The sequence below is a fragment of the Olea europaea genome, chromosome 20 (genome assembly GCF_002742605.1).
Source record: "Olea europaea var. sylvestris chromosome 20, O_europaea_v1, whole genome shotgun sequence".
Taxonomy (NCBI): domain Eukaryota; kingdom Viridiplantae; phylum Streptophyta; class Magnoliopsida; order Lamiales; family Oleaceae; genus Olea; species Olea europaea.
The window spans coordinates 7,823,814-7,850,839 of record NC_036256.1 but is presented as its reverse complement, the minus strand read 5'-3'; the positions used below and the strand labels follow the sequence as shown (position 1 = coordinate 7,850,839).

Sequence of the window (27,026 nt, the reverse complement as noted above, 5' to 3'; positions counted from 1 at the left end):
GCAACTCGTTTTTTCTTCTTCTTCAATTGTATGCTCCTGTGCGTGTATTTTCTTTCTAGCCAACTTCAATGTGTTTTTTCTCCTCTACGTCTTCTACCAATTGCCGTCCCCAGAAAACGCTGCCGTCTAATAAATTTCAATTTGTCAGCCCTATAATTTGAGCCCAACTAAAAGTGTAATCAATGATTTAATTTGATTTCACTTAAAAGTCTAATTGAAGCCCAATTCATTTACTATCTTCTTCAAGTCATCCAATCTTCCAAGTTAATGTAATGTAATCCTTAAACTCATCAGTTGTGTAGCTTTGATCCGCCAAAATTGCCAATTTCATTCAATTTAATCATTCTTCCTTTTCAATTGCTTCAAAAGAGTCCGTCAATGAAACAAACAAAATTAACTCAAATTAAGTGTAAAATTCACTAATTTGACGACATACAAGTTTAGTAACGTGGCGTAAATAAGTGCACAAAATGCACTTATCAGTAGCCATTATCTAAAACAATTCTAATGCTCCATCGATTGTTCTCGTGGATATGCAACCATTGGATGATGAATCTACTATTTTTTCGAAAGTTGGAAGTAATCTTGTATAGAAAAATCGGATTTGGGTTTTCTTGTCTAAATCATGTTGAGAATACTTCCTTAGCATGTTCTTAAACCTATTTCAAACCTCATTAAATGATTTAGATTCACCTTAATTGAATATCGATATTCATGCCTCAGTCTCACTACCTTAAATGGTGAGAAAATTTTCATGCAGAATTTGTGAGCTAGCTCATTCAAAGTAGTTATGCTTGCAATGGGAAGTGAATCCAGCCATTCGAGTACTTTATCTCAAAAAGTATGTGGAAATAACCTTAGCCTAATAGCATCATCTAAAATTCCTTGATTCCTGAGTGCTGACACATATCCAAGAATCGGGATATATGTGTATGTGGATTTTCATTAGCCATTCCGAAGAACTAATGCCCATGCTGAAAGATTTGGATGACTTTCATTTTCAGTTGGCAGTTTAGCTACCCAAATGGAGGATATACAATGCTAGATTGGCTTTGGACAACTAATGGTGCCATGAAGTCCCCAAGTAGCATATTTCCTTCATCTTCTACCTTTGCATCTACTAGATTTGCAGGATTAATCAATGGCTCAATATGCTTATTAGCCATTGGTATTTGTTGTTTTTGCTCTTTTTGTTGTACTTCTCTTACCTCTCTTTGCCTACGATGAAAGGTGCATTCAATTTTTGGATCAATAGGAACCAATTCACTTTCAAGTGACCATCGCATACAAGACATAAAGGAAGAGCAATAGTAGCACTTCGATAAACTGAAAAACTAAATAAAATAAAAATTTTTAATTAGTGTCAAAGTAAATAAAATCAATCAAAACTCAATCACCGGCAATGACGCCAAAAATTTATTAACGAAAATATATTTCAATGTAAAATTACCATAAGTGTACGGTTTGTTAACAAGTAATAAAGTAGATTTTAAGTTCAAATATTGTCCCAAAAGGATTGATTTAGTTCCATTTCTATTATCGTGACCTTAACTGAAACAATCAAAATGAGAGTGTTTGTTGTGATGCAAATTATAACTAAACTAAATTATGCATGCAATTATAAGTGATTTAACTAACTAAATGCAAGTTGTGTTTAAATGCAAGTTGAAGAGTTCTAATGAATGATAAAAGTACTAGGATCATAAATCCCCATACAATACTTCGTTTTAAACTTAGTTTTATACTTTGACAACACATTAAAATTTTGAAGAATCAATGTTCCTATTTTATTAACCAATCTCCTTGAGTAATGTTGAACATACTCTCGTTTATGACCCGACTATATTTCTATTACAGATGTGAATATACAAGAATGTTTAAATTTTTGTAAATATTTAAAGATTCATATAAGGTATAGCGGTATATTTCCATCCTCTATCGAATCTTATGACATTTTATACCATGTCGAGCCTATTTCTCCTTCTTTTGAATGTATGAAACAAGCCACCAAATTCACACAATCATGTGCAAATTTTTTTGGAGAAAATAAATTCATATAAACCTTTAAAATTACAAAAACGTGTTTTAATGTCAAGAAAGTAAAACTAAAGATTAAAAAGTTATATCGCACGGTTCATCGTTCTCCTAGTATAAACAAATCTAGCTTAACATGGTAGAAAATAGAAAACAAAAAGAATATTGAAGAAATCTTAAATTGAATCTTCATGTCTTGGGGTCGATCTTCATGTTTCTTGCCTCCTTCTATGCTTTAAAACCCTTATGAATGCTTTAGAATGCATCTCATCTTCCTTATGGACGTCCCTGGAGCTTTAAAAGACCAATATTTGTTTCCATAAGAATTTCAGTTACATGAGAAAACCAGAACTTTTTTGCCGCGATTTGCCTAGGTAGTCACGCAGGGAAAATTCAGGCAGTCGCCCAGTTATATTAACTTTCAAATGTTGTGTTTTAATCCCTGAATTTCGTTTTCTCATTTCTTGACCTCTTTTTCTCATTTCTTTCTTTTTCCAATACTTAAATTTTTCACATCTTCATTTTGTCTTTCAGGTCATCTTTTGACTAATTGCACTTTGGTCCCTGAACTTTTACTTTTTTCCTAGATTCGGCCACATTCATGAATATTGTCATACAAAACATAATTTATATAGAATTAAGTCATATTCAATATATTTTATCAACAATTATCCATGTTTTATGTTCAAAATAAGTGTGTAAAATGCACTGGCCACTGCTCGAGTGCCACATTAGTCGTAGGTGAACGGTGGAACGAGTTGCATCCCTTCATGAAATTGCTGAATTTTGGGGCGTATTTATCCAACTACACCCCACACCTTCTATATAAAGGACCCCTAAAGCGTTTATTATTCATTCCATTCTATATTTACACTTTGGTTTTGCTTAAAAACACTTTCTAGAAGTAATACCTTTTTGCATCATAGTCATGGTTATACTAGAGAAGAACTTCGTTGGTCTAAGTCATTTGGAGTGCTTCTATGCTAGACAGTCTTTGTAAAAATTGTTATGAAACTCATGTTTAATTGGTATATCACAATAGATCATAAGGCCACGAGATAGTCCTCTATTACTGCCTCATTTCTCCCAACATAAGTGAAAAGTGGGTCTCTACCTAACAAAAGTGTCACTCTCACACTCCACTTTATTAGGGTCTTTACAGATAAAGGATTTGACATTTAATCACCTCTTCACTTATGATCTATATATCACTCTCCACATCTGCCATTATATATCACCAATACATCCTATGACATCTATACTCCAAATCACTAATAGACACGCTACACACTTACTATTAAGCTCACTATACATGCAAGCATATTGTACCAAGTAACCAGATTGTTCTCAAATTCATGCAAATGTACATATCAAATATATTGAAATGTAACATATAATCATGCAACAAAATTAAGCAATCACAAACATGTAAAAATGTTACACACAGATACACACGCAGTAACATGTTTACTCTCAATAAATCTCAATAGGGTCGTCACTCGACCCAATAGCCACATTTGCCTCACCTCTTACCTTAACCTTTACCTTCTGCTTAACCTTCTTCTTAAGACAGTCCCCACATAAATTTTCAAGCTTTACCACAGCTATAATGCCACTTACCACTTGACTTATCCCAACCACCGCTGTTCTTCTTATCACCTTCGTCACTTGAGTCGCCATGATCTTGAGTTTTACCCAAACTCATTTGCTTAAATTTCATTTTACTCCTCATCATATGTACCTCACCACCCCTCTTATCTTTCAGTCTTAATTTTTATCTCGAGTGTTAAGGTGTTCCTACTATACTTAAATGCATTCTTAACCTCCCTATATGAATCATGCATAGAATTGTGCAAAATAATAACCTTATAGGTTTCAGACACATTCTCAACACAATTGACAATATCTTGAACAAGCTTGTTAAAAATATTCAAATTGTCATCGAGATCCTTTGAAGGATCCATTTTGATATTGAAGAATATTTCAAACAAGTACAACTTTTTAGGAGTGGACTTAAGCAAATATTAATTTGAATCATGCTATAAGTACATATTTTTTTGACAGAAAAACTTTATAGACAATGCATGACACGACATCATTGGAAGATGGGGAAAAAAGTAGAAAAACAGGCCACTTATATTTTGCCAAGTCAGCGTCGGTACAAATTCTGTTATTTTTTCTGTACTTGTGGCTTTATTGATACAAGTTTTTAAAAGAAAAAGACATTTTCATCCATCTTTAATTTTTACTGGTAAAAAATCCAAAGTTACATAATTTTAATAGATTTACCCTCGTTTGGCCCGCATTAAATTAAATTTTATTTTTTTCTCTCTTATATTTTCATCCACACAATCTTTTATAAAATAACATTACACTTAAACCGGAAAACTTTTCATTATTTTTCAACAACTCATTCTTCAAAAAATACTATTCCGCTCATTTTAATTTGAAAAAATAGAGGCCATATGGGGGCTTAATGGGTTATTAGAGTTTCCATAATTTTTTTTTTATAAGACATAAAGCATTTTATACATTTCTTTTCAAAAAATATTTCCCACAAGTTACTCCAACTTCGAACACATTCAAAAAGCGAATACTACAGTCACATTCAGAAATTACATTGCAAATTACTGTTGAATTTCGAATCGTGAGTGTCAAATTGATCACTATTGTCAAGACATATTTAGACCGCAATTTCTACAGTCACATTCATTGAGATTAATTACATATTAGGGTCCGTTTGATTGCAAAGATAGAATTTGGGTGGAAAACAAAACGAATTCCAAGGAATTGAATTGGCTAAAAATTGTTTTGCTGGGATTGTCAATTATTGTATTTGATTAGTATAACTTTCCACCTGAAAAATGTTGAAATAAAAGTATTTTTTCATGTACGTTTGACTTTGTTTTTCATGCAAATTGTCAATTTAAGGAAAATATTTTTTTTACAATTAGGCATAGAATTTGTTTCCATTCCCAAAAAAAAAAAGGGTTGCCTAGAGAACCAATTCTCACCATATCCTTAAGAATTGTAATTCCCCAAAAACAAGGAAAATGGGCGCGTGAGGGGAGGAGATGGAAAATAAATTCCATGGAAAAAAATTGCCATCAAACATGGCAAAAGTGGGAAAGTAGAATTAATTTACCATTTTCCATGGAAATCATGACCTACCAAACATGGCCTTGTGAATTCGCAATGTAAACCAGAAATTTCGCACTTTATTGCACCAAAAATTTTTCCTGGCGATGGAGAGGACATGCTGGATTCTACTTTAGATTTTGGATATATTGCTGATTTGGGTGGTAGCCGTGGTCAGACAATCTAGTGAAGATATTAGGGGCTCGTTTGGAAGCGATTTTGAGAATTGATTTTTTGACCATTAGAAGAAAAGTGAGGGCCATCTTTCAGAGAAGAAGTCAAACTTTACGTAGGGATGACAATTTGAACTGTTAAAATCGAAAACCGCAGTTAACCGAACTAAATGAGGCGAAAAAAATCGAAGGGATGGTGCAATGGGGACGGATATGGTATATGATTTTAATAAATCGGTTCGTGGCGGTATGAGTATGGTATTTATGCCGTCGAACCGATTACCCGCTTAAAAAAATCATTCTTTTATTAGTGATGACAAGGTTTAGTGAAAAGGAAGTTGACGAAGATGTACATTTTTTTATTTAAATCTTAAAATCATTCTAGATTAGGTAGTATCGTTGTATTCTCTACTTACATTTCTTATTTACTATATAGGAATCAATTTTAAGTGCTGACCTATGCTAGTAAGAGTTGAGGGGAAGAATGAAGATTGAATATGAGTTAAGGTTGAAGCTTTTGAATTATTGAGCATAAATCAAGTAACTACAATGCACAAGAATCAAGAATGAAGGAAAATTTTAGTATTATTATATTCATTATATTGTTTGTTAAATTGGTATTTTGCAATTGAAATTTGGAATAATGTTTACATTTTCGTTTGAAATATTGTGTTTTTGTTTTCATTGACTCTCTTTTCATAAATTATTTTATATCAATTTGACGAATGGACATGTAGAAAAAAAATTATTTTCGTGGTTATTAACCTAACCGAACCGAACCGAGTCGAACTGAGATACGAACTGAACCGAACCGAACCGAACCGATTTACGTGGTTATGGTGCGGTTATGGTATGTCAAAAAATTTGACGGTTCGATGATAGTTTTGGCCGAATTGAACCGAAATCGAACAATTGCCATCCCTAACTTTACGGCTAAAAATAGTGAAATAACGATCAAAAAATCAATTTTTGAGGGGTGAAAAATTACTCCCAAACCCTAGATAACAGAAAAGGCATGTTTGAGTAGGACGTTTGTGATTTTTTTCTTTACATCCGCTTTTAATTTAGCCCCCATTTGGCCCCCATTCTGTAAAAATGAAAATGGGTGGAATAGCGTTTTTTATTAAAATTGGTGGTTGAAAAAGAGGGAAATTTTTTTGATTTACGTGTAATATTATTTTATAGAAGATTGTGTTGTTAAAAATAGAAGAGAGAAAAATGAAATATTAGTAAAATGAAAATTGATGGAGCAAAACGGGACTTTTTTGAAAAGTGTAAATCATATGAACCGTACTCCAACATATCAGTAATTCAAACTAGAGGTGGGCACGGGCTTTAGAACCAAACTGAACCAAAATTTTGGGTATCTAGTAAATCGAACCGTCGGGTCCAAATATAATTATGGAACCGTTTGGGTTCGGTTCCATTCGGTTCCGTACTATAATTAAATTTTTAACATTTATAACAACACTATATAAATACAACTAATGACGCATTCAATCGTAGTTTTACAAATTAACATAGTCCAATTTAATAACGTGTAAATAACAAGTTGTCCAACAAGATTAATTTACCCATGCTTACAATTTACAAATACCAAAGAGTAGATAGTAATATTAAAACTTCAATTATCCATCAATTGCTTGACTTGCCAATTAAACAGAGAGAAACGAATAAAACATTCTGGAAAACCCTTAAAGAGCATAAGCTAAATGCTAACTAATCTTATTAACATGATCAGCTGGCTATTTCTCCAATTTAGATGTTGCATACAAACCTACCAAAACTAATCTGTATTAGAACTAGTGGAAGAACTAAGTGTAAGAGAAAATTTTACTTTGTGAAGGGACAACACACAAGTCTAACAGTCATTGAGTATAGTTGATTCAACTATAGGCGACTTGATAATATGGAAAAGGAAAGGAATGGGAATTGGAGAGAAAATGCAATATTAAAGATTCAACATGGAAGCTGAGTTCAGTCTCATATATAGCGGACAAGGGATAGTAATAGTCTAAGGTAGATCTTTTAAGGCAGACACTGATAAAAACATGTTTGGATCATGTTGGGCTAAAAAATGAAACAATAAAATGGGTAATTGGGCCAAAAATTAAAAAAATTAGAAATAAAACAAATTATTGGGTCAAAAATTTGGATTTAAGAATTGTTAATTTGTTTAGAAAAAATTAAAATTAAAATAATTTAATTTATTCAATATAAAAAAAATTAGAGAGATTCGATTCTTGTTCGATTTTTCAGTTCTTTGTCTATAATCGAGAACCGAATCGTACCCGTCGGTCCTCAATTCAGATATCCGTTCGAATATTTAATTTGAGAAGAACCATCGAATTCGGTTCGATTCGAATTCGATTCAATTGATTTGATTGGGCTCGGTAGATTTGGCCGGCCCTAATTCAAACTCACTCTCTCTCCCCTCAATAATTTCTAGTCTTTCCCGTTTTCTGGTTTCAAACTCCATTTTCAGATCTACAAGCTCCAAAGCTATATGCCAAAATTGGTAGAATCTATTAGGCTTTTAAACACAAATATTTTTTTCCCTGCAATCGCGTGTATCCTTTCCCTATGTCATCAGGAGAGGGTGAAACAGACACAGATCCTTTCCCTATGTCATCAGGAGAGGGAGAAACAGACACAGACTGCCTGGACACGGGAGAGGAGTACCCTTTACAAGACGAGGATACACTGTTTACTGGGCCAAAAGGATTCCGTATAATCGTGTCCGAGTATATTTCAAATTTGTCCTGCCAACTTGGGCTCCCATCAACCGATTTATTTCATTTTCCAGAGCCGATTGGAAACTCAAAAGGTATTGAAAATATTAGACACTGTCTCCAACAACTATTGTCACGTGGGAAAAAGCTTGAGGAATTCTTCACTGTCCCAAACCAGCAAAGCTTGTCTTGTCCCAATGAAGTTGTTGCAGCCTTTATCAACTTTCTACTCCGAATGGTAGAATCCATCCTATGTTTTAAGGCAGAATACATTGCTTTCCATAATCTCCGGACAGAGCTAGGATTTCTTATTACTTTTCTTGGAGATACATCAATGCATTTGCAGCCCACCAATAAGGTAGTGATAGATATCGAAGCTGTGGTTAATGAGGTAGGAAGTTTCTTTTATTCCTTGTATTTCACCTTTGACGTATTCTTTGCCACTCGGAAGGAAGAAACCCTTTTTACTTATTTGATGCTTAATTCGACGGATATTGAAGATGTGGTCAACCACGTTGTAAGTTTCTTGCACTCTGGCATTTCCGACGTTCTTGAGGACAGGCCATTGCAGACCACTACTGAGGTAGAAGAAACCGAGAAAGTAATGGCGGATATCAAAGCTCTGGTCCATGAGATAGGAAGTTTCATAGTTTTCACCAAGAATGATCAAGTCCCTGAGAGTGGATTAGTGGATCTAGCTCTTTCCGATTTGTTACCAAAGTTCGAGCTCTTGAAATCAAAGATCAAGGAGCACTGCATCACAGTCTCAAAGATGCCAATTGATATGGCTCCAAAGGCTGGTGTGGTTTCCCTCTTCATTGTTGATTCGGTTCTTGATGATCTCATGGACCTAATAAATAACAAGTCTGACAGGATTGTTGGTATGAACGATCAAATTGTAATGCTACATGAGGAGCTATTGTTATTGGGATCTTCCATCACCAGTATAGCTGTGCAGCAAGAAGCAGAGCAGGAAGAACTCATAATAAAAACCAGAGACGTAGCATTTGAAGTTGAATATGTTATCAACTCATTCCCCCCTGTTTGGTATCTCACCCTCAGACTTCCTCTGCTCATTGAGAAGATTCAGCTTATTACGATGGACATCAAAGAAGTGAAGAACGATATTGATGTGGCTGGAATGCCAGAAGTTGCAAAATATCCGGATGAACACTTATTCTCACAATCTAAAGGAACTCCCATTTTGGAAGATGTTATTGTGGGGTTTGAAGATGTTGCACTCGAAATTGCAGAACAACTTGTTAGAGGAAAGGAGCAATTGCAAATTATCTCCATATTTGGAATGCCTGGACTTGGTAAGACGACTTTAGCAAATAAACTATATAATGATCCATCCGTAGTCTATCATTTTTACAAGCGAGCCTGGTGTGTTGTTTCTCAAACATATGATAAGAAAAATATTTTGATTAACATTTTGAGCTGTATAAAAAATGTTAAGCGAGAACAAATTGCAATCAAGGACGAAGAAAGTTTGGCTGAAGATGTTTACAAAAGTTTAAAAGGAAGGCGATATCTTATTGTTCTGGATGATATATGGGATACAAAATTATGGGATGATTTGAAAAGAATTTTTCCAGATGACGGAACTGGAAGCAGAATCTTATTCACCACTCGGAATAAAGAAGTAAGTTCGAAATTGTCACCTCATTGTGTCATAAATACACTTCCTTTTCTATCAGAAGATGAATGCTTGGATTTATTACAAAAGAAAGTGTTCAGAGGTAAAAGTTGTCCTCAAGAACTGCTAGACGTTGGGAAGAAGATTGCAAAAAAATGTCATGGCCTACCACTTGCCGTGGTCGTGATAGCTGGAGTTCTTGCAAATATGGAGAATAAAGAACACTTGTGGCAAGAAGTTGCAAGAAATTTAAGTTCACATTTATCCAAAAATTCAGACAACTACATCCAGATATTAGAACTTAGCTATAATCATTTGCCAATGCACTTGAAACCATGCTTTCTTTACTTTGGAGCATTCAAAGAGGACGAGGAAATCCACATACAAAAGTTGACATCATTATGGGTTGCTGAAGGATATATAAAGAAGGAAGAGCAAAAGAGTTTAGAGGATGTGGCACTAGAATATGTGATGAAACTCATTGATAGGAGCCTGGTACTTGTTGCTGGAAAAAAATTTGATGGTTCAATCAAAACTTGTAAGATTCATGATCTATTGCGTGAAATGTGCTTGAGAATAGCTGAAGAAAAAAACTTTTTGAAGATTTTCAATATGTAAGTTACCTATTTCTCTTATTTTTTTCTTCTCTATTCGTACATTTTTATTTTAGTGTACTAATAATGGTAACTATATCTGATGATCGTATCACGTGTGATTATGTTTATACCAGTGATTATGAATCTCATCCACTACCGTACTTCAATGAAGTGGTGATGTATCAGAAACACCATTGTCTGAGTATCGTCTATGGGGAGGATCACGCTAACTCACTACCGTACTACAGTGAAATGGCGATGTTTCGGAAACGCCATTGTCTGAGTATCGTCTATGGGGAGGATCCTACTGCCTCACTACCTTTCGGCCCACATACGCGCTCTCTTTTATGTGGTAATGTAACGTTGCCCACATTAGTTGCATGCGGCTTCAAAGTTCTTAGGGTCTTGGATTTTTGCAGGCCCTGGATAAATCTTGTTGTAGTCGGAATTAACCAGCTCGTTCACGTGAGGTACTTGGCACTTTCATCTACACTTCCACCAATGGATAGCTTCCACAAACTAGAATTTCTTGTCATGAGAAGTCATAATATTGAAATACCGGATGTCCTCCTTAATATGATGAGTTTGAGACAAGTGCATTTCGAGGGTGGTGCATACTTCAGTGAGTCTATCCGTCATCGAGCAATTAAGGATAAGAGCTTCCAAATAAAAAGTAACCTACAAAGTATTTCTTTCCTTCAAATTTTCGATGAAGTGGATGAGAAAATTTTGAGATGTTTATCCAATCTTCGCAGACTTAAGGGCAGGGTTAAATCTTCACACAGTTATTCTTTCGACTTCCTGAATCAGCTCGAATCATTGAAGCTCAGATCACGTAGTATCGTGGGATATTCATCGTTCAATTTGATCAGTCTGCCCTTAAATCTCAAACAATTGACTTTAATACGTGTACGCATGGCACAGGAACAAATGGAGTTAATTGGGAAATTGAAGTACCTTGTGGTTCTCAAATTACGTTATGTTTCCTTTGATGGACGACGATGGGACACTAGTGAAGGTGAATTTCCACAACTTAAATTCTTGAAACTCTCTAATGTGAGACTTGCAGAGTGGAATACCTCAAGAGATCATTTCCCAAGACTTCAACGACTAGGATTGAGATATTGCAAACATTTGAAGATGATCCCTCCCAGTTTAGGTGATATTCCAACATTACTAATGATTGAGGTATATGACTGCGTGGAAGCTATCAAAGAATCTGCTAAGAGAATTCAAGAAGAACAAGAAGAAATGGGAAATGAAGAACTTAAAGTCATAATATTTGATCAGGAGAGTAAAAATGAAGCAGAAAGTGAACCTGAAAAGGAAAGTAAAGCAGTAAGTGAACGTGAAGAAGAAAGAAACTAGTAAACAAAGAATATTTTTTGTTGGTATACCACGATTCTCTAAAAATTCGCCTTTCACTTATTCAATTGGATTGTAAACATTTTTTTTTCTTGCAGGAGATACCTTTGCCAGCCCTCTGAGACATTTTTGAGTGTAATAAGAGTTCTCATCTCGTTCCTAGGTATTGCGTGTACTATTAAATAAAACATCAAATAACTTCTATCTTATGTTTGCCTTGTTTCGAAACTAAGATGAGCTCTATTTTTGCCTTCTAGGAATTACTGTATTTCATAAGCTGCTGTTTGAGGTATTGAGTTTAACAATACTTGACTAATTTAAAACACGTAGGACTAATACAGATCACCTTGAAAGAGATTTGAGAGCTTAGCAAGTTGATTAAGTTGCATGTTGATCATTCATTGAGCAAAAATGAGTTTTTAAAGTATGTGAATTTTGTAAATGGCATGTTTAAACTATTAGTGCCTGGCAGAATTCGAACTGTGTTGAATTCAATTTGTGTTCTACTTTATTCTGTAAAATTAAGATTAAAAATGATTTATGAATTCATCTTTGAATGATTTTAATCTATTTGAGTAGTAAACATTTCTCTATAACATTTTGCACGCTAGTTGTTTCCGTATCTTGAGATTCTAACAGTTCCACTATATCTCAACAAATAATTTATTATCATATTCAAAACTCCTTCATAGTTGTAATTTTGAGAAAAGATGCGTTGTGATGACTGAAGGTAAATTGTAAAGATGCCTTGCCCACGAGCTCGTCCTATTTTATACTTTAATAAAAGCAATGCATTGTGCCTTGTCCATGGGATTTTATTTTATGCATTTGTACCTAATTTGCATTGGGTATTCACATCAATTCTGTTTATGATGCATAAGCCTTTTCAATATTGTTGCAAGTTTAGAAATAAATCATGGGTTATACCTCAAACAAAGTCAATTTTTGAAGAGCAGACTTTTCTTTAAAAGTGAAGAAAAAGAAGTAAAATGGTTTAAAATTGGACTAATGTATAGATAAAGTTTTAACAAATAAAACCGTACTTTTCTTAAAGAATCATCTATTATTGATAAGAAACATATGTTTCTTCAATGTGTGGATGTTCTAGAAGGACCCTAAAAAACAAAGCTCAAGTATTCTAATATTGAGGAAGTTCTATGCAAGCCATATGAAAACTGGACTCTATGCTATTCTCCTAGGACATTATTTTTACAAAAGGGTAGATGTGTTATGTGATTTTTCCCAAAAGCTCCTTGTTTTGCAGCATTTGCAACCCTTTATTACCCAAGTCAGCTAATTTTTGGTGCAACAGATTATTACAATTACCCTTAACAGAGTTAGCCATTGCAGAATCTGCAGAAACGCTCTCTATTTTCGAGAAGACTATTCCAAACTCTTTTGATGGAAAGGAGTGCTCCTTACAATTTCTAGCACAGACATCTCTAGTTTCAAATCTTACCCTTATATTTCCAATCCTATAACTCTGCACGATATATTATTTCCTATAACTACTACCATTCTGTTTATTTCTTTATAGGTACAATAAATGTCCTTTCTGGATGTCATATGAAATGTGCAATCTAATTCTTGTAACCATTCATTTAAATAATCAATGGAAGGCGCTCGGTCTCTTCCACTTGGATGGCTACATAGAGATCATCAAGAGTCTCGTTGCTAGTTGTGGCAAAATTACTTGGTTCGATTTCTATTTCATTTTATTGAAATTATTGTTAGGTTTATAACAATCCTTAATATAATGTCTCTTTTTCCAAAATTACAGCGTTTTCTTTTTTTAGCCTTCGACTTACACCCAAAATAACTCCTACAGTTCTTTTTACGGTGATGACTATTAGAATTATTACTCTCCTAACCACTAGACTCTCTATGTTTGGATTTACCCCTTAGCATTGGTTTTAGTTTCTGTATCATTTCTAAGTTCTAGATCATTGCTTCTTAAAGTATTGATGACACTGTTAGCCTCCTCATCGCTCTCTGTGATAGCATTTTACAGGATGATTGCTTTATACTTGTATATTCCCTTGTTGCCAAATTTTTTTTTATATCTTGAATCAAGTAATTAGATTCAAGAGTTTCCCAAATACCCAACACACAATAAAATACAAAAAGTATTTATCAAATGCCAAAAAATAGTCAATCATCACAGAGAGAATATCACACAAAGTGAATCACTTACTGATCTTAGTTCTAGATTTATTATCAAGAGATCCTAGGATTCCGTGAGGATTAGGTCCTCAGGTCAAGGGAGTTTTCAAGATAATCTCTTAGGGATAGTTCTACATAAACAATTAACACCAGGAAATGATAAAAGGATACAGAGATCATCAAGTATTCATGTAAGGAGACGGGACAATCAAAACGCAGACTATCTCACAGAGTTAAGTAGTTACATGAACACTTCAGAACTAACAATTTCTTGGATTCTACGTCCTAATACCTTTAAACCATGGTCAGCGAATTATTTATTTCCCCAGGGGTTTGGGATTTTTGCTGAGTTGAAAGCCATTTTTCGCCAATGATCGCGATGCCATACTAGCAATCTCAATCAGTTCTTTCTCCTGTGACGATCAGATTATTTGGCTCTACGAGTGGAGTGGGAAATTCTCGGTTCAGTCCGGATAGAGATTATAGATTGGCATCCAATCTCAACATCAAGCATCTACATCTTATAATGTGGTAATAAAAAACTGGTGGAAAGGCTTCTGGACGCTAAACATTCCACCAAAGAATAGGATTTTCATATGGTAAATTCTCTATGAACATATTTGAGTGGAGGCGGTACGCTACATAGACGGTAAATTGTCACTCATTCAATTTATCCTTTCTATCAAAACCATAAGAAAATTTGAGACACATGTTATAATACAATGTAAAATTGCGGAAATAATGTGGCAAAAGATGGAGCGATCAGATTATATGCAGACATAGCAATGGCGGAAAATTTGGACATCTGATACATATGTTCACTACAGTACCGCGATCAACTCTTGAAAACTGCTGTGTTCTTTGATGTGTATGGAGCGACCGCCTTGCATTGATACACGAAAATAGAATATATGAATTATATGAACGCTGCTTTTGTTGATATTGGGCTTAATTTCTTAATTAGCCTTTCATTCTAATGTGCTTATAATATAATGTCAAAATCAAGTTTAACCATACATTTCATAGGACTCACAAATACTCACTTATACATCATGCATTTCTATCACATTATATTTCAAAAACGTATAATGAAATCCAAATAAGCACTAAATATTTTCTTTTAAATTTTATGGTTGAACGTTTGTCTACATTGTACACTCAGTATATTTTATCAACTTGTCATGTACGTATGTTAGTTCATTTTATCACATGATCGATTTAACAAAAAATTAAGTACTTTACATGCTCAAAACAAAATGATTAATTCTTAAATTACGACAAGTAAAAGTGGTCATCATAATGGGAAAAAAAAATCATCATAATAATGAGACTTCTATTGAGGATATCAATATATATTAGTAATCTAACATGGGAAAAATTCTTTTAGTTTCTCCTAAGAATGAAAACATACATTAACACAACAATAATTTCACGCGGTGTGTGTGAAAACGAGTAAGAAGGTGAGTTTTCTTCTTAAAGCAAGTAAAGAAAAATGAATAATCATCTTGAACATCGTCATTGCATCCACATCTTCAACAAAAGCTCAAAAAGTAATTTGAACATCTAAGGAGTGCAATATTTTTGTTTACATCTAGTCCCTTTTTATATTTTTTGGGGACTCTTTTCATCCATTGTTTAATTTAAAGGCATTAGAAAAGTGAATCATATGAGCTGTACTCAATATATTGATTAACTCAAATTCTTTCTCTCCCTCTTCAATAATTAGTAGTCTTTTTCCTTCTCTTGTATTGATTTGCTTTTCAGATCTACAAGCTCCAAAGCTATAAGCTACTAAAATTTAGTAAAAATAGAAAGCAAAATTAGAATACCAATGTTACTTGCAAAAGCAATGTGAGTACAGAAATTTCACTTTTGACAACGCACTTTTCTATAGTAAAAAGTTAATTTTTTGGTTGTTTCGTCAAAAAATTGTCATCATGATACTTTTGAAGACAAGAATTTTCATCGTTAAATTTTTTCTCGAGTTCACAATGTATAATAATTATCCATTTCAAGGATAGATTGGAAGATATGATTCAATTTAATTTTTTCTTGTAAACCTCAAGAGGCCATCATGGGCCCAAAATATTTGGGGCCGATATATAAGTTTAAAAAATGTGCTTTACATATATAACCCACATTTTCGTCTTTCTTTAATTTTTCTTGGAATACTAAAAAATCTAAAATCATATAAATGATCCTTAATTTTTATAGATTTAATGGGTTATTAGAGTGTTCATAATTTTTTATGAAGTACTACGACTTTAAATTTCGAATGCGTAGTGGCAAATGATCAATGTTGAAGTTTGAGACTGGGGTATTATTGTTAAGTTACATTCAAAAGGTGAATACTGCATTCACATTCAGAAATTAAAATGCAAATTACTGTTGAATTTTGAATCAAGAGTATCAAATTGATCATTGTTACCATTGTTGAGATATATTTCTAAGTCACAGACATTGAAATTCATTACACATTAGTGAATTAGCATTGAAGGCGTTTTCTGATGCAAATAAAAAAATTTGCACTTATTGCACCGATGATTTTTCTTGACAATGGAGATGACACGCTCGATTCTGTTTTAGATTTTGAATTTACTATTGATTTGGGACAATCCTTTGAGGACATCGGATAACGAAAAAAAAATTATGTCAAAAATGAAACGATGGAGCAAACAAATAAAAATATATAAAACTTTGAGTACATTGTTTATTCAACTTTTGTATTGTTTTTAATTTGGACTCCACAAATAAGATTTCACATAGGTGATGTGATGAAATAGCACAGAAATGGTAGAAGAAATATTCAGACTTTTGTGAACTTTTCTTATGGCTTTTTCTTTATATCCATTGTTAAATTTAAAGCTATTTGAAAAGTGAATCGTATGAGCTGTACTCCAATATATTCAATATATTCAAAAATGGTCCCCAAGACACAAGAGTTACCTTTTTTTAATTTTTTGTCGAGTTCACAATGTATAATAATCATCCATTTGGGAGTTAATTGTTCCATTGATCACTAAACTTAGGTTCATGTCTTCGATTGCTCACTTAAGTTTAAAATGTCGAGTTTTGATTACTGAACTTAGGTCCATGTCTTCGATTGTTCATTAAGGTGTCGAGTTTTGGACACTAAACTTAGATCCATATTTTCGATAGCTTACTAAGTTTAAAATGTCAAGATTTGGCCAATGAACTTTGGAAAATGTTATACTGTTACCCACTAAAATAACTTCCATCTCAAATCTCCAACAAAATTGCTGATGTGGCCGGCGGAATGTATATGTGGCACCCCGTCACATTGTTAAACTTTAAGGTCAAATTTTTGCTACTAAACTTTTAAAAATATCTTCTATTACTCACTGAACTTTGAAGTGGTCGAATTTTGGCCACTGAACTTTGAAAAAGTTGAACTTGGGCAAATAAACTTCGAAAAACATCTTCTATTACTCACTATAAATTTAGATTTAATCATACATCCATACAATAAAATATTTTACACGTAAACTCAAATTTTTTCCAACTTTTTAACTACACACTCTTCAAAAAATAACATTCTCCAAAAAAAATCACTATTTTTAGAACTTTTTTTTTTAAATAATGGCCATTAAACATGGGCTAAAATTCGTTTTTTTTTTAAAATTCGAATTTAATTTAATTTTTACGATAAATATATTGTGTGTTTCATTGCAATTAATAGTCACTTCCTTCACACAGCTTTGCAAACATTGTCCGTACCACTAGGAATGATTACTGAATTATATAGTAATTAAATTTAAATTTAATTTATTTGTTTAGAATTTGAAGCTATTTTCATTATGATATTTGAATTTTATAATGAAACACGCAATGAATTTGTTTGTTGTTAAATAAAATTAAATCCAAATTTTAACAACGGATTTTAAACAAATCCAAATTTATTGTGAACCATCGAAGTCGGTTTTAAGTTTTGTGACAAAAACTCAACCATACTCATTTAACTTTGAAGTGATCGCACTTTGGCTAATGAACTTTGAGATAGTTAAATTTTGGCTACTAAAATTTGAGATGATCGAGTTTTTAAATAGTGATTTTTTGAAAAATATATGGTTGAAAAGTTAGGAAATTTTTTGAATTTACTTGTAAAATATTTTATTGTATAGATGTGTGGTTAAATTCAAATTTATAGTGAGTAATATAAGACGTTTTTCAAAGTTCGGTGGCCAAAATTCGACCACTTCAAAGTTCAGTGAGAATAGAAGACATTTTTCAAAATTTAATGATCAAAATTTGACCATCCTAAAGTTTAACAGTGTAATGAAACACCATGTATGCATTCTGTCAGTCACGTCACCAATTCTATTAGATGTTTGAGACGGAAGTTATGCTAGCGAATGATGTACAATATTTTTCAAAGTTTAGCAGCCAAAACTCGATATTTTAAATCTTAGTGAGCAATCGAAGATATGAACCTAAGTTCGATGATCAAAAACTCAATATTTTAAATTTCAGTGAGTAATCTAAGATATGGATCTATGGAACAATTGACTCTCCATTTGGAGGATAGATTGGAAGATATGATTCAATTTAAATTTTTTAAAATCTCATTATTTTTAACTGTCTTTGTAAATATTTTGGGGTTACGTTAAGTTTAACAAAAAGGTGCTTTACATATATAACTGACATTTTCATCCTTCTTTAATTTTTACTGGAAATATTAAACAATCCAAAGTTATATAAATTTAAATTATCCTTAATTTTATAGATTTAATGGGTTATTAGAGTTTCCATAATTTTATTATAAGACATAAAGCATTAGACTATCTCCAAACCTGCACCAAATTTTGCACCATTTTGCACCAAATTATACAACAAATCTTGCACCAAACTAAAATTCATCTCCAACCATTACACCAAAATTACACCAAATGAACAGTATTTAACCATTTCTTCCCTTTTTTTATTTTTTATAATCTACTTATTTGAAATATTATTTATTTAATTATTTCATAAATACATAAATTACTAAATAAATAATTACGTTAAATTACGAAAAAGATTAAATTCATTAATAAATATTAAAAACATAGAACAATTAATAAAAATACTACAACAACGAAAATATGAAATAATGCCATTAGAAAATAGTACAATGCATTTCAAATTTGGATAGACGATATTACGAAGTCGTTAAATTTTTGCAATTTAATTATTAAAATTCATATGTTCATCCCACAAATAATCGATTAATGCATTTCGAAGTGCAATGTGAGTTTCTTTATCCTTGATTTGTCTATGAAGAACAAGAAATTCCTGAAAATGGCAATTTTCGTCTTCAACCAACTCAACTTTGTGTTAACTTTAATAAATAATCGTGTTTGATGTATTTTAAATTGTTTTCGTCTTTTAATTAATTAATTAATTATTATGTCTTATATTTAAAATTTATTTTAAACCCAAATAATATTAATATTAATAAAAAAAAGCAATAATTTATTGTATTAAAAAATATATAGCACAAATTATATAAATACTCTCAACAAATTTATTTGGAAAATGTTAAATAAGGGCAAAATAGATATTTTACACTTTGCACTAGTGCAAAGTTTGGTGTTGGGTTGAAGCAATTTTGCACCAAAAAATGGTGCAAAATGGTGCAATGGTATTGTGGATGGAGATGCCCTTATATACATTTCTTTTCAAAAAAATTTCCCACAAATTACTCCAACTTCGAATACATTCAAAAAGTCTCATTCAGGAATTACATTGCAAATTACTGTTGAATTTCGAATCGAGAGTATCAAATTGATCACTATTGTCGAGACATATTTAGACCAAAGTTCTTACGGTCACATTCATTGAGATTAATTACATATTAGTGAATTAGTGTTGCAAACCAAAAATTTTGCACTTTATTGCACCGACGATTTTTCTTGGTGATGGAGAGGAGACACTCGATTCCGATTTGGATTTTGGATTCATTGTTGATTTGGGTGGTAGCCATAGTCAGACAATCTAGTGGAGATATTATGTCTTTGTTTGTCACCCACATTAATTTTTTTATAGTTTCATTTTTCATTAAAATAATATTAAACATAAATAAACAAAATTTCCTTCATTTTTAACCACATATTTTAACAACAATCACTAATTCATAATACATTTTTTGAAATAAAACGGGCACAAACAGATTTCGATACCAGAAAACGGCGTGGTTGAAAAGGATGTTTGTGATTTTTTCTTGGGTGATGATAGGTGTACAGGAAACCTTACCAACACCTCACATGGGAGGGTGGGTTAATTTTTTAACATTATTTATTTATATAGGACCCATACCTTTATGAGAGATTGTTGTAAAAAAAAATTCTCTGTACACAATTAATTTTTGAGCCTATTTGAGAGTGATTTTGAGAATTGATTTTTTGACCGTTAGGAAAAAAGTGGGGTTTACTTGTGAGAGAAGAAATCAAATATAACGATTGGAATAATAAAATAATGGTCAAAAAATTAATTTTTTAGATGGAAAAATCGGGCCCAAACATACTCTTTGTATTTTCTTTACATCCATTTTTAATTTGAAGCTATTTGAAAAGTGAATCGGATGAGTTGTACTCCAATCAATGTGTTCAATAATTCAACTTCTCTTTCTCTCCCCTCAATAATCTCAACAGGCTGTCTCGGTCTCAAAATATTTGGGGATATGTAAGTTTTCAAAACAAGAAGACATTTTCGCCCTTCTTTAATCTTTACTGGTAAAAAATCCAAAGTTACATAATTTTAATAGATTTAGCTCCCGTTTGTCCCCATTAAATTAAATTTTATTTTTTTTATTTTTATTCACACAATCTTCCATAAAATAATATTACATGTAAATCGAATTTTTTTTTTCTTTTTTCAACCACTCATTTTTCAAAATATACTATTCAACCCATTTTAATTTGAAAAATTTGAGGCCAAAGGGGGCTTAATGGGTTATTAGAATTCCATAATTTTTATTATAAGACATAAAGCATTGTGTACATTTTTTTTTTCAAAAATATTTCCCACAAATTACTCCAACTTCGTATACCTTCAAAAAGTGAATACTACAGTCACTTTCAGAAATTAGAAAAAGATGGAGCTACAGGAGCCTAGTTCACAACCCCTGTCAAATGAAAGAGGAGATGGACGTGGGCTCCACCTGTTTTTTTAAATTGCTGTGGGACTCGACCCCCTACAGTGAGGGAATATGTACAGCCTCTGTGAACCGAGCTCTGTACATGGAGCTCGATCCTTCAGAAATTACATTGCAAATTACTGTTGATTTTCGAATCGTGAGCATCATATTGATCACTTGTCGAGACATATTTAGATCACAGTTTCTACGGTCACATTCATTGAGATTAATTACATATTTGTGAATTAGTGTTGCAACCCAGAAATTTCGCACTTTATTGTACTAACAATTTTTCTTGGCGATGGAGAGGACACGCTTGGTTCTGCTTTGGATTTACTGCTGATTTGGGTGGTAGCCTAGCGGTGATGAAGCTACAAATGTCATCATACAGCTGTGTTTCTTGTCCCATTTTGATAACAACGTAAGGGTCACGATTTTATGCATAAAATTTTCATTTTCTTTCAATTTTGTCCTTTTTTTCTTTTTCATTTCTTCAATTTTGAGTTTATTTTGATAAATTATAAGTAGGGTAGGCAAAAGTTATTAAAATTATTGGACCAAATCAAAACCGAACTAGGATCGATTGATTTAGTCTAATTCTGCTCAAGTTATAATGAATTCCGAGTATTAAAATCAAGAAATCGATCAATTTTGGTTTGGTTCGTAGTTCTAATACAAAAAATATAAAAATAAAAATACAAAAATCAGATTTAGAAGCCGTTTGACCCCATTATTTGTATATTATAATAAGATGAATAATATATTTTTTTGAAAAATGAGTGGTTGAAAAGTATTTGATTTACGTGTAATATTATTTTATTGAAAATTGTGGAATTAAAAGTAGGAGAGAAAAAAATATAATTTAATGTAATAAGAATTAATGGAGCTCAAACGGGGGGATTGACTTGAAATATTTACTTTTATTGATCGAATTTGTATATAATATATGGATGAAATGGAAGGTTCTCGATGTTTAATACTGATCGAATTTGTCAAAATATTGATATTGATTATTTTTTACATTATATTCACTCCAAGAAATTGATAATTGCATTGACGTGGACAATCCTAATAAGGTAGCCATAGTCAGACAATCTGGTGAAGATATTAGATGACAGAAAAGGCTTGGGACGTTTGTGGTTTTTTCCTTTACATCCATTTTTAATTTAAAGCTATTTGAAAAGTGTGAATTATGTACTCCACTATATTCAATAATTCAAACCCACTCTCCCCCGCACTAATTTCTGTCGTCTCCATATTCTGGTTTCAAACTCCATTTTCAGATCTGCAAGCTCCAAAGCTATATACTAAATTTTTTCTTGCTTCTTTAATGTTTGTATTTAATCCAAACAATTGGTAGAATCTATTAGCTTTTAAACACAAATACTTTTTTCCCTGCAATCGCTTGCATCCTTTCCTTATGTCATCAGGAGAGGGAGAAACAGGTACAGACTGCCTGGGCACGGAAGAGGGGTACTATTTACCAGACGAAGATAAATTGTTTACTGGGCCAATAGGTTTCCATATAATCGTGCTTGAGTATGAGTCAATTTTGTCCTGCCAACTTGGGCTCCCATCAACCGATAGGGTTGATTTTCCGGAGCCGATCGGAAACTCAAAAGATGTTGAAAAAATTAGACACAGTCTCCAACAACTATTGTCACGTGGGAAAAAGCTTGAAGAACTCTTCACTGTCCCAAACCAGCAAAGCTCGTCATGTCCTAATGAAGTTGTTGCAGCCTTTATCAACTTTCTACTCCGAATGGTAGAATCCATCCTTTGTTTTAAGGCCGAATACATTGCTTTCCATAATCTCCGGACAGAGCTGGGATTTCTTATTACTTTTCTTGGAGATACATCGATGCATTTGCAGCCCACAAATAATGTAGTGATAGATATCGAAGCTGCGGTCAATGAGGTTGGAAGTTTCTTTTATTCCTTGTATTTCGCCTTTGAAGTATTCTTTGCCACTCGGAAGGAAGAAACCCCTTTTACTTATTCGAGGCTTCATTCAACGGATTTTGAAGATGTGGTCAACGACGTAGTAAGTTTCTTGCACTCTGGCATTTTCGACGTTCTTGAGGACATGCCATTGCAGACCACTACTGAGGTAGAAGAAACCGAGAAAGCAATGGCGGATATCAAAGCTATGGTCCATGAGATAGGAAGTTTCATAGTTTTCACCAAGAATGATCGAGTCCCGGAGAGTGGAATAGTGGATCTAGCTCTTTCTGATTTGTTACCAAAGTTCGAGCTCTTGAAATCAAAGATCAAGGAGCACTGCATCACAGTCTCAAAGATGCCAATTGATATGGCTCCAAAGACTGGTGTGGTTTCACTCTTCATCGTTGATTCCGTTCTTGATGATCTCATGGACCTAATAAATAACAAGTCTGACAGGATTGTTGGTCTGAACGATCAAATTGTAATGTGGTCAACGACGTAGTAAGTTTCTTGCACTCTGGCATTTTCGACGTTCTTGAGGACATGCCATTGCAGACCACTACTGAGGTAGAAGAAACCGAGAAAGCAATGGCGGATATCAAAGCTATGGTCCATGAGATAGGAAGTTTCATAGTTTTCACCAAGAATGATCGAGTCCCGGAGAGTGGAATAGTGGATCTAGCTCTTTCTGATTTGTTACCAAAGTTCGAGCTCTTGAAATCAAAGATCAAGGAGCACTGCATCACAGTCTCAAAGATGCCAATTGATATGGCTCCAAAGACTGGTGTGGTTTCACTCTTCATCGTTGATTCCGTTCTTGATGATCTCATGGACCTAATAAATAACAAGTCTGACAGGATTGTTGGTCTGAACGATCAAATTGTAATGCTACATGAGGAGCTATTTTTATTGGGATCTTCCATCACCAGTATAGCTGTGCAGCAAGAAGCAGAGCAGGAAGAACTCATAATAAAAACCAGAGACATAGCATTTGAAGTTGAATATATTATCAACTCATTTCCCCCTGTTTGGTATCTCGCCCTCAGAATTCCTCTGCTCATCGAGAAGATTCAGCTTATTACAATGGCCATCAAAGAAATGAAGAACGATATTGATGTGGTTGGAATGCTAGAAGTTGCACAATATCCGGATGAACACTTATCCTCTCAATCTGAAGAAACTCCCATTTTGGATGTTATTGTGGGGTTTAAAGTTGTTGCACTCGAAATTACGGAACAACTTGTAAGAGGAACAGAGCAATTACAAATTATCTCCATATTTGGAATGCCTGGAATTGGTAAGACAACTTTAGCAAATAAACTATATAATGATCCATCAGTAGTCTATCATTTTTACGAGCGAGCCTTGTGTGTTGTTTCTCAAACATATAATAAGAAAAATATTTTGATTAACATTTTGAGCTGTATAAGAAATGTTAAGCAAGAACAAATTGCAATCGAGGACGAAGAAAGTTTGGCTGAAGCTGTTTACAAAAGTTTAAAAGGAAGGCGATATCTCATTGTTCTGGATGATATATGGGATATAAAATTATGGGATGATCTGAAAAGAATTTTTCCAGATGACGCAACTGGAAGCAGAATCTTATTCACCACTCGGAATAAAGAAGTAAGTTTGAAAGTGTCACCTCATTGTGTCATAAATGCACTTCCTTTTCTATCGGAAGATGAATGCTGGGATTTGTTACAAAAGAAAGTGTTCAGAGGTAAAAGTTGTCCTCAAGAACTGCTAGACGTTGGGAAGAAGATTGCAAAAAAATGTCATGGCCTACCACTTGCCGTGGTCGTGATAGCTGGAGTTCTTGCAAATATGGAGAATAAAGAACACTTGTGGCAAGAAGTTGCAAGAAATTTAAGTTCACATTTATCCAAAAATTCAAACAACTACACCCAGATACTAGAACTTAGCTATAATCAATTGCCAATGCACTTGAAACCATGCTTTCTTTACTTTGGAGCATTCAAAGAGGACGAGGAAATCCACATACAAAAGTTGATATCATTATGGGTTGCTGAAGGTTATATAAAGAAGGAAGAGCAGAAGAGTTTAGAGGATGTGGCACTAGAATGTGTGATGAAACTCATTGATCGGAGCCTGGTACTTGTTGCTGGAAAAAAATTTGATGGTTCAATCAAAACTTGCAAGATTCATGATCTATTGCGTGAAATGTGCTTGAGAATAGCTGAAGAAAAAAACTTTTTGAAGGTTGTCAATATGTAAGTTCCCTATTTCTCTTATTTTTTCTTCTCTATTCGTACATTTTTTTAGTGTAATAATAATGGTGACTATATCTGATGATCGTATCACGCGTGATTATGTTTATACCAGTAATGTTGATGAACCTCATCCACTACCATACTTCAATGAAGTGGCGATGTATCAGAAACACCATTGTTTGAGTATCTTCAATGGGGAGAATCCTACTGCCTCACTACCTTTCGGCCCACATGTGCGCTCTCTTTTATGTGGTAATGTAACGGTGCCCACATTAGTTGCATGCGGCTTCAAAGTTCTTAGGGTCTTGGATTTCTGCAGTCCCTGGATAAATCTTGTTGTAGTCGGAATTAACCAGCTGGTTCACGTGAGGTACTTGGCACTTTCATCTACACTTCCACCAATGGATAGCTTCCACAAACTAGAATTTCTTGTTCTACGCAACCGAGATGCTGTTGAAATACCGGATGTCCTCCTTAATATGATGAGTTTGAGACAAGTGCATTTTGACGGCGGTGCATACTTCAGTGAGTCTATCCGTCATCGAGCAATTAAGGATAAGAGCTTCCAAATAAAAAATAACCTACAAAGTATTTCTTTCCTTCAAATTTTCGATGAAGCGGATGAGAAAATTTTGAGATGTTCATCCAATCTTCGCAGACTTAAGGGCAAGGTTAAATCTTCACACAGTTATGCTTTCGACTTCCTTAATCAGCTCGAATCATTGAAGCTCAGATCACGACGTTACATGGGATATTCATCGTTCAATTTGATCAGTCTGCCCTTAAATCTCAAACAATTGACTTTAATACGTGTACGCATGGCTCGGGAACAAATGGAGTTGATTGGGAAATTGGAGTACCTAGTGGTTCTCAAATTACGTGATGTTTCCTTTGATGGACGACGATGGGACACTGGTGAAGGTGAATTTCCACAACTTAAATTCTTGAAACTCTCTAATGTAAGACTTGCAGAGTGGAATACCACAAGAGATCATTTCCCAAGACTTCAACGACTAGAATTGAGATATTGCAAACATTTGAAGATGATCCCAACCAGTTTAGGCGACATTCCAACATTACTAATGATTGAGGTATATCACTGCGTGGAAGCTATCAAAGAATCTGCTAAGAGAATTCAAGAAGAACAAGAAGACATGGGAAATGAAGAACTTAAAGTCATAATATTTGACTGGCAGAGTAAAAGTGAAGCAGAAAGTGAACCTGAAGAAGAAAGTGAACTTGAAGAAGAAAGTGAAGAAGAAACAAACATTACCGACCTATTTAAGATATTTAATATGGCACCAAAAGTTTCATTTAAAATTCAAATAACATGACATGCAATATGTACACAATTTTGTAATGGTAATTTTCTCAAGTTCATGTAGAAAATTTTATATATACGTTTATAAAGAGGAAATAACCAAGATTTTCCTACGCCATTTCTTATTCATATCATAATTAAATAAATAAATCAAACATCACCACATGAAATTTTTTATTCCACCAATATTAAATAAAACATATAGAAAGCATAATCAAATAAAATATGTCCCAAATCATAAATAACAATTTCCACGAAATAAAAAAACTCAAATGATGCTACAAATAAAATCTGTAGACATGTTACACCAGATTTAATTAATTTTTTTTTTTATTGAGTTACATAAATCATGGCACTACAATTGCATTTCATCGTCCGCTAACCAACAACACATTCTAACCTGTGAGGAGTAAAGGAAACAATATGACACAAAAATAATTGTACAATCCTGAATAAAAATATTTAAATCACGTGTTATAAATATCATACAGTCATAATCCTTGGGGACTAGTAAGATCTCAAAACATATCATATCTTTGGTATTAGATTGAC

General features: G+C 33.4%; 2 protein-coding genes across 3 annotated transcripts; both read left to right on the top strand.

The window, feature by feature from the left end:
• The first annotated feature begins 7,753 nt into the window (after nucleotides 1-7,753).
• Nucleotides 7,754-11,890, top strand: LOC111369516 (putative late blight resistance protein homolog R1A-3). 2 transcript variants are annotated; one of them, XM_022991061.1, is made up of 3 exons: nucleotides 7,754-10,330; nucleotides 10,447-11,650; nucleotides 11,776-11,890. In XM_022991061.1, the coding sequence occupies exons 1-3, from the start codon at nucleotides 7,929-7,931 to the stop codon at nucleotides 11,797-11,799; spliced, it is 3,630 nt and encodes a 1,209-aa protein (XP_022846829.1). In that variant the 5' UTR covers nucleotides 7,754-7,928; the 3' UTR covers nucleotides 11,800-11,890. The 2 variants fall into 2 exon arrangements, with proteins under 2 accessions (XP_022846829.1, XP_022846828.1); XM_022991060.1 differs by having other exon boundaries at nucleotides 10,447-11,703.
• Nucleotides 11,891-20,982: 9,092 nt separating this feature from the next.
• On the top strand, nucleotides 20,983-26,549 carry LOC111369017 (putative late blight resistance protein homolog R1B-8). The gene is made up of 5 exons (XM_022990506.1): nucleotides 20,983-21,132; nucleotides 21,331-21,396; nucleotides 22,336-23,331; nucleotides 23,376-25,153; nucleotides 25,266-26,549. Exons 1-5 carry the CDS (start codon nucleotides 20,983-20,985, stop codon nucleotides 26,485-26,487), a joined length of 4,212 nt encoding a protein of 1,403 aa, XP_022846274.1. The 3' UTR covers nucleotides 26,488-26,549.
• Nucleotides 26,550-27,026: the final 477 nt, after the last annotated feature.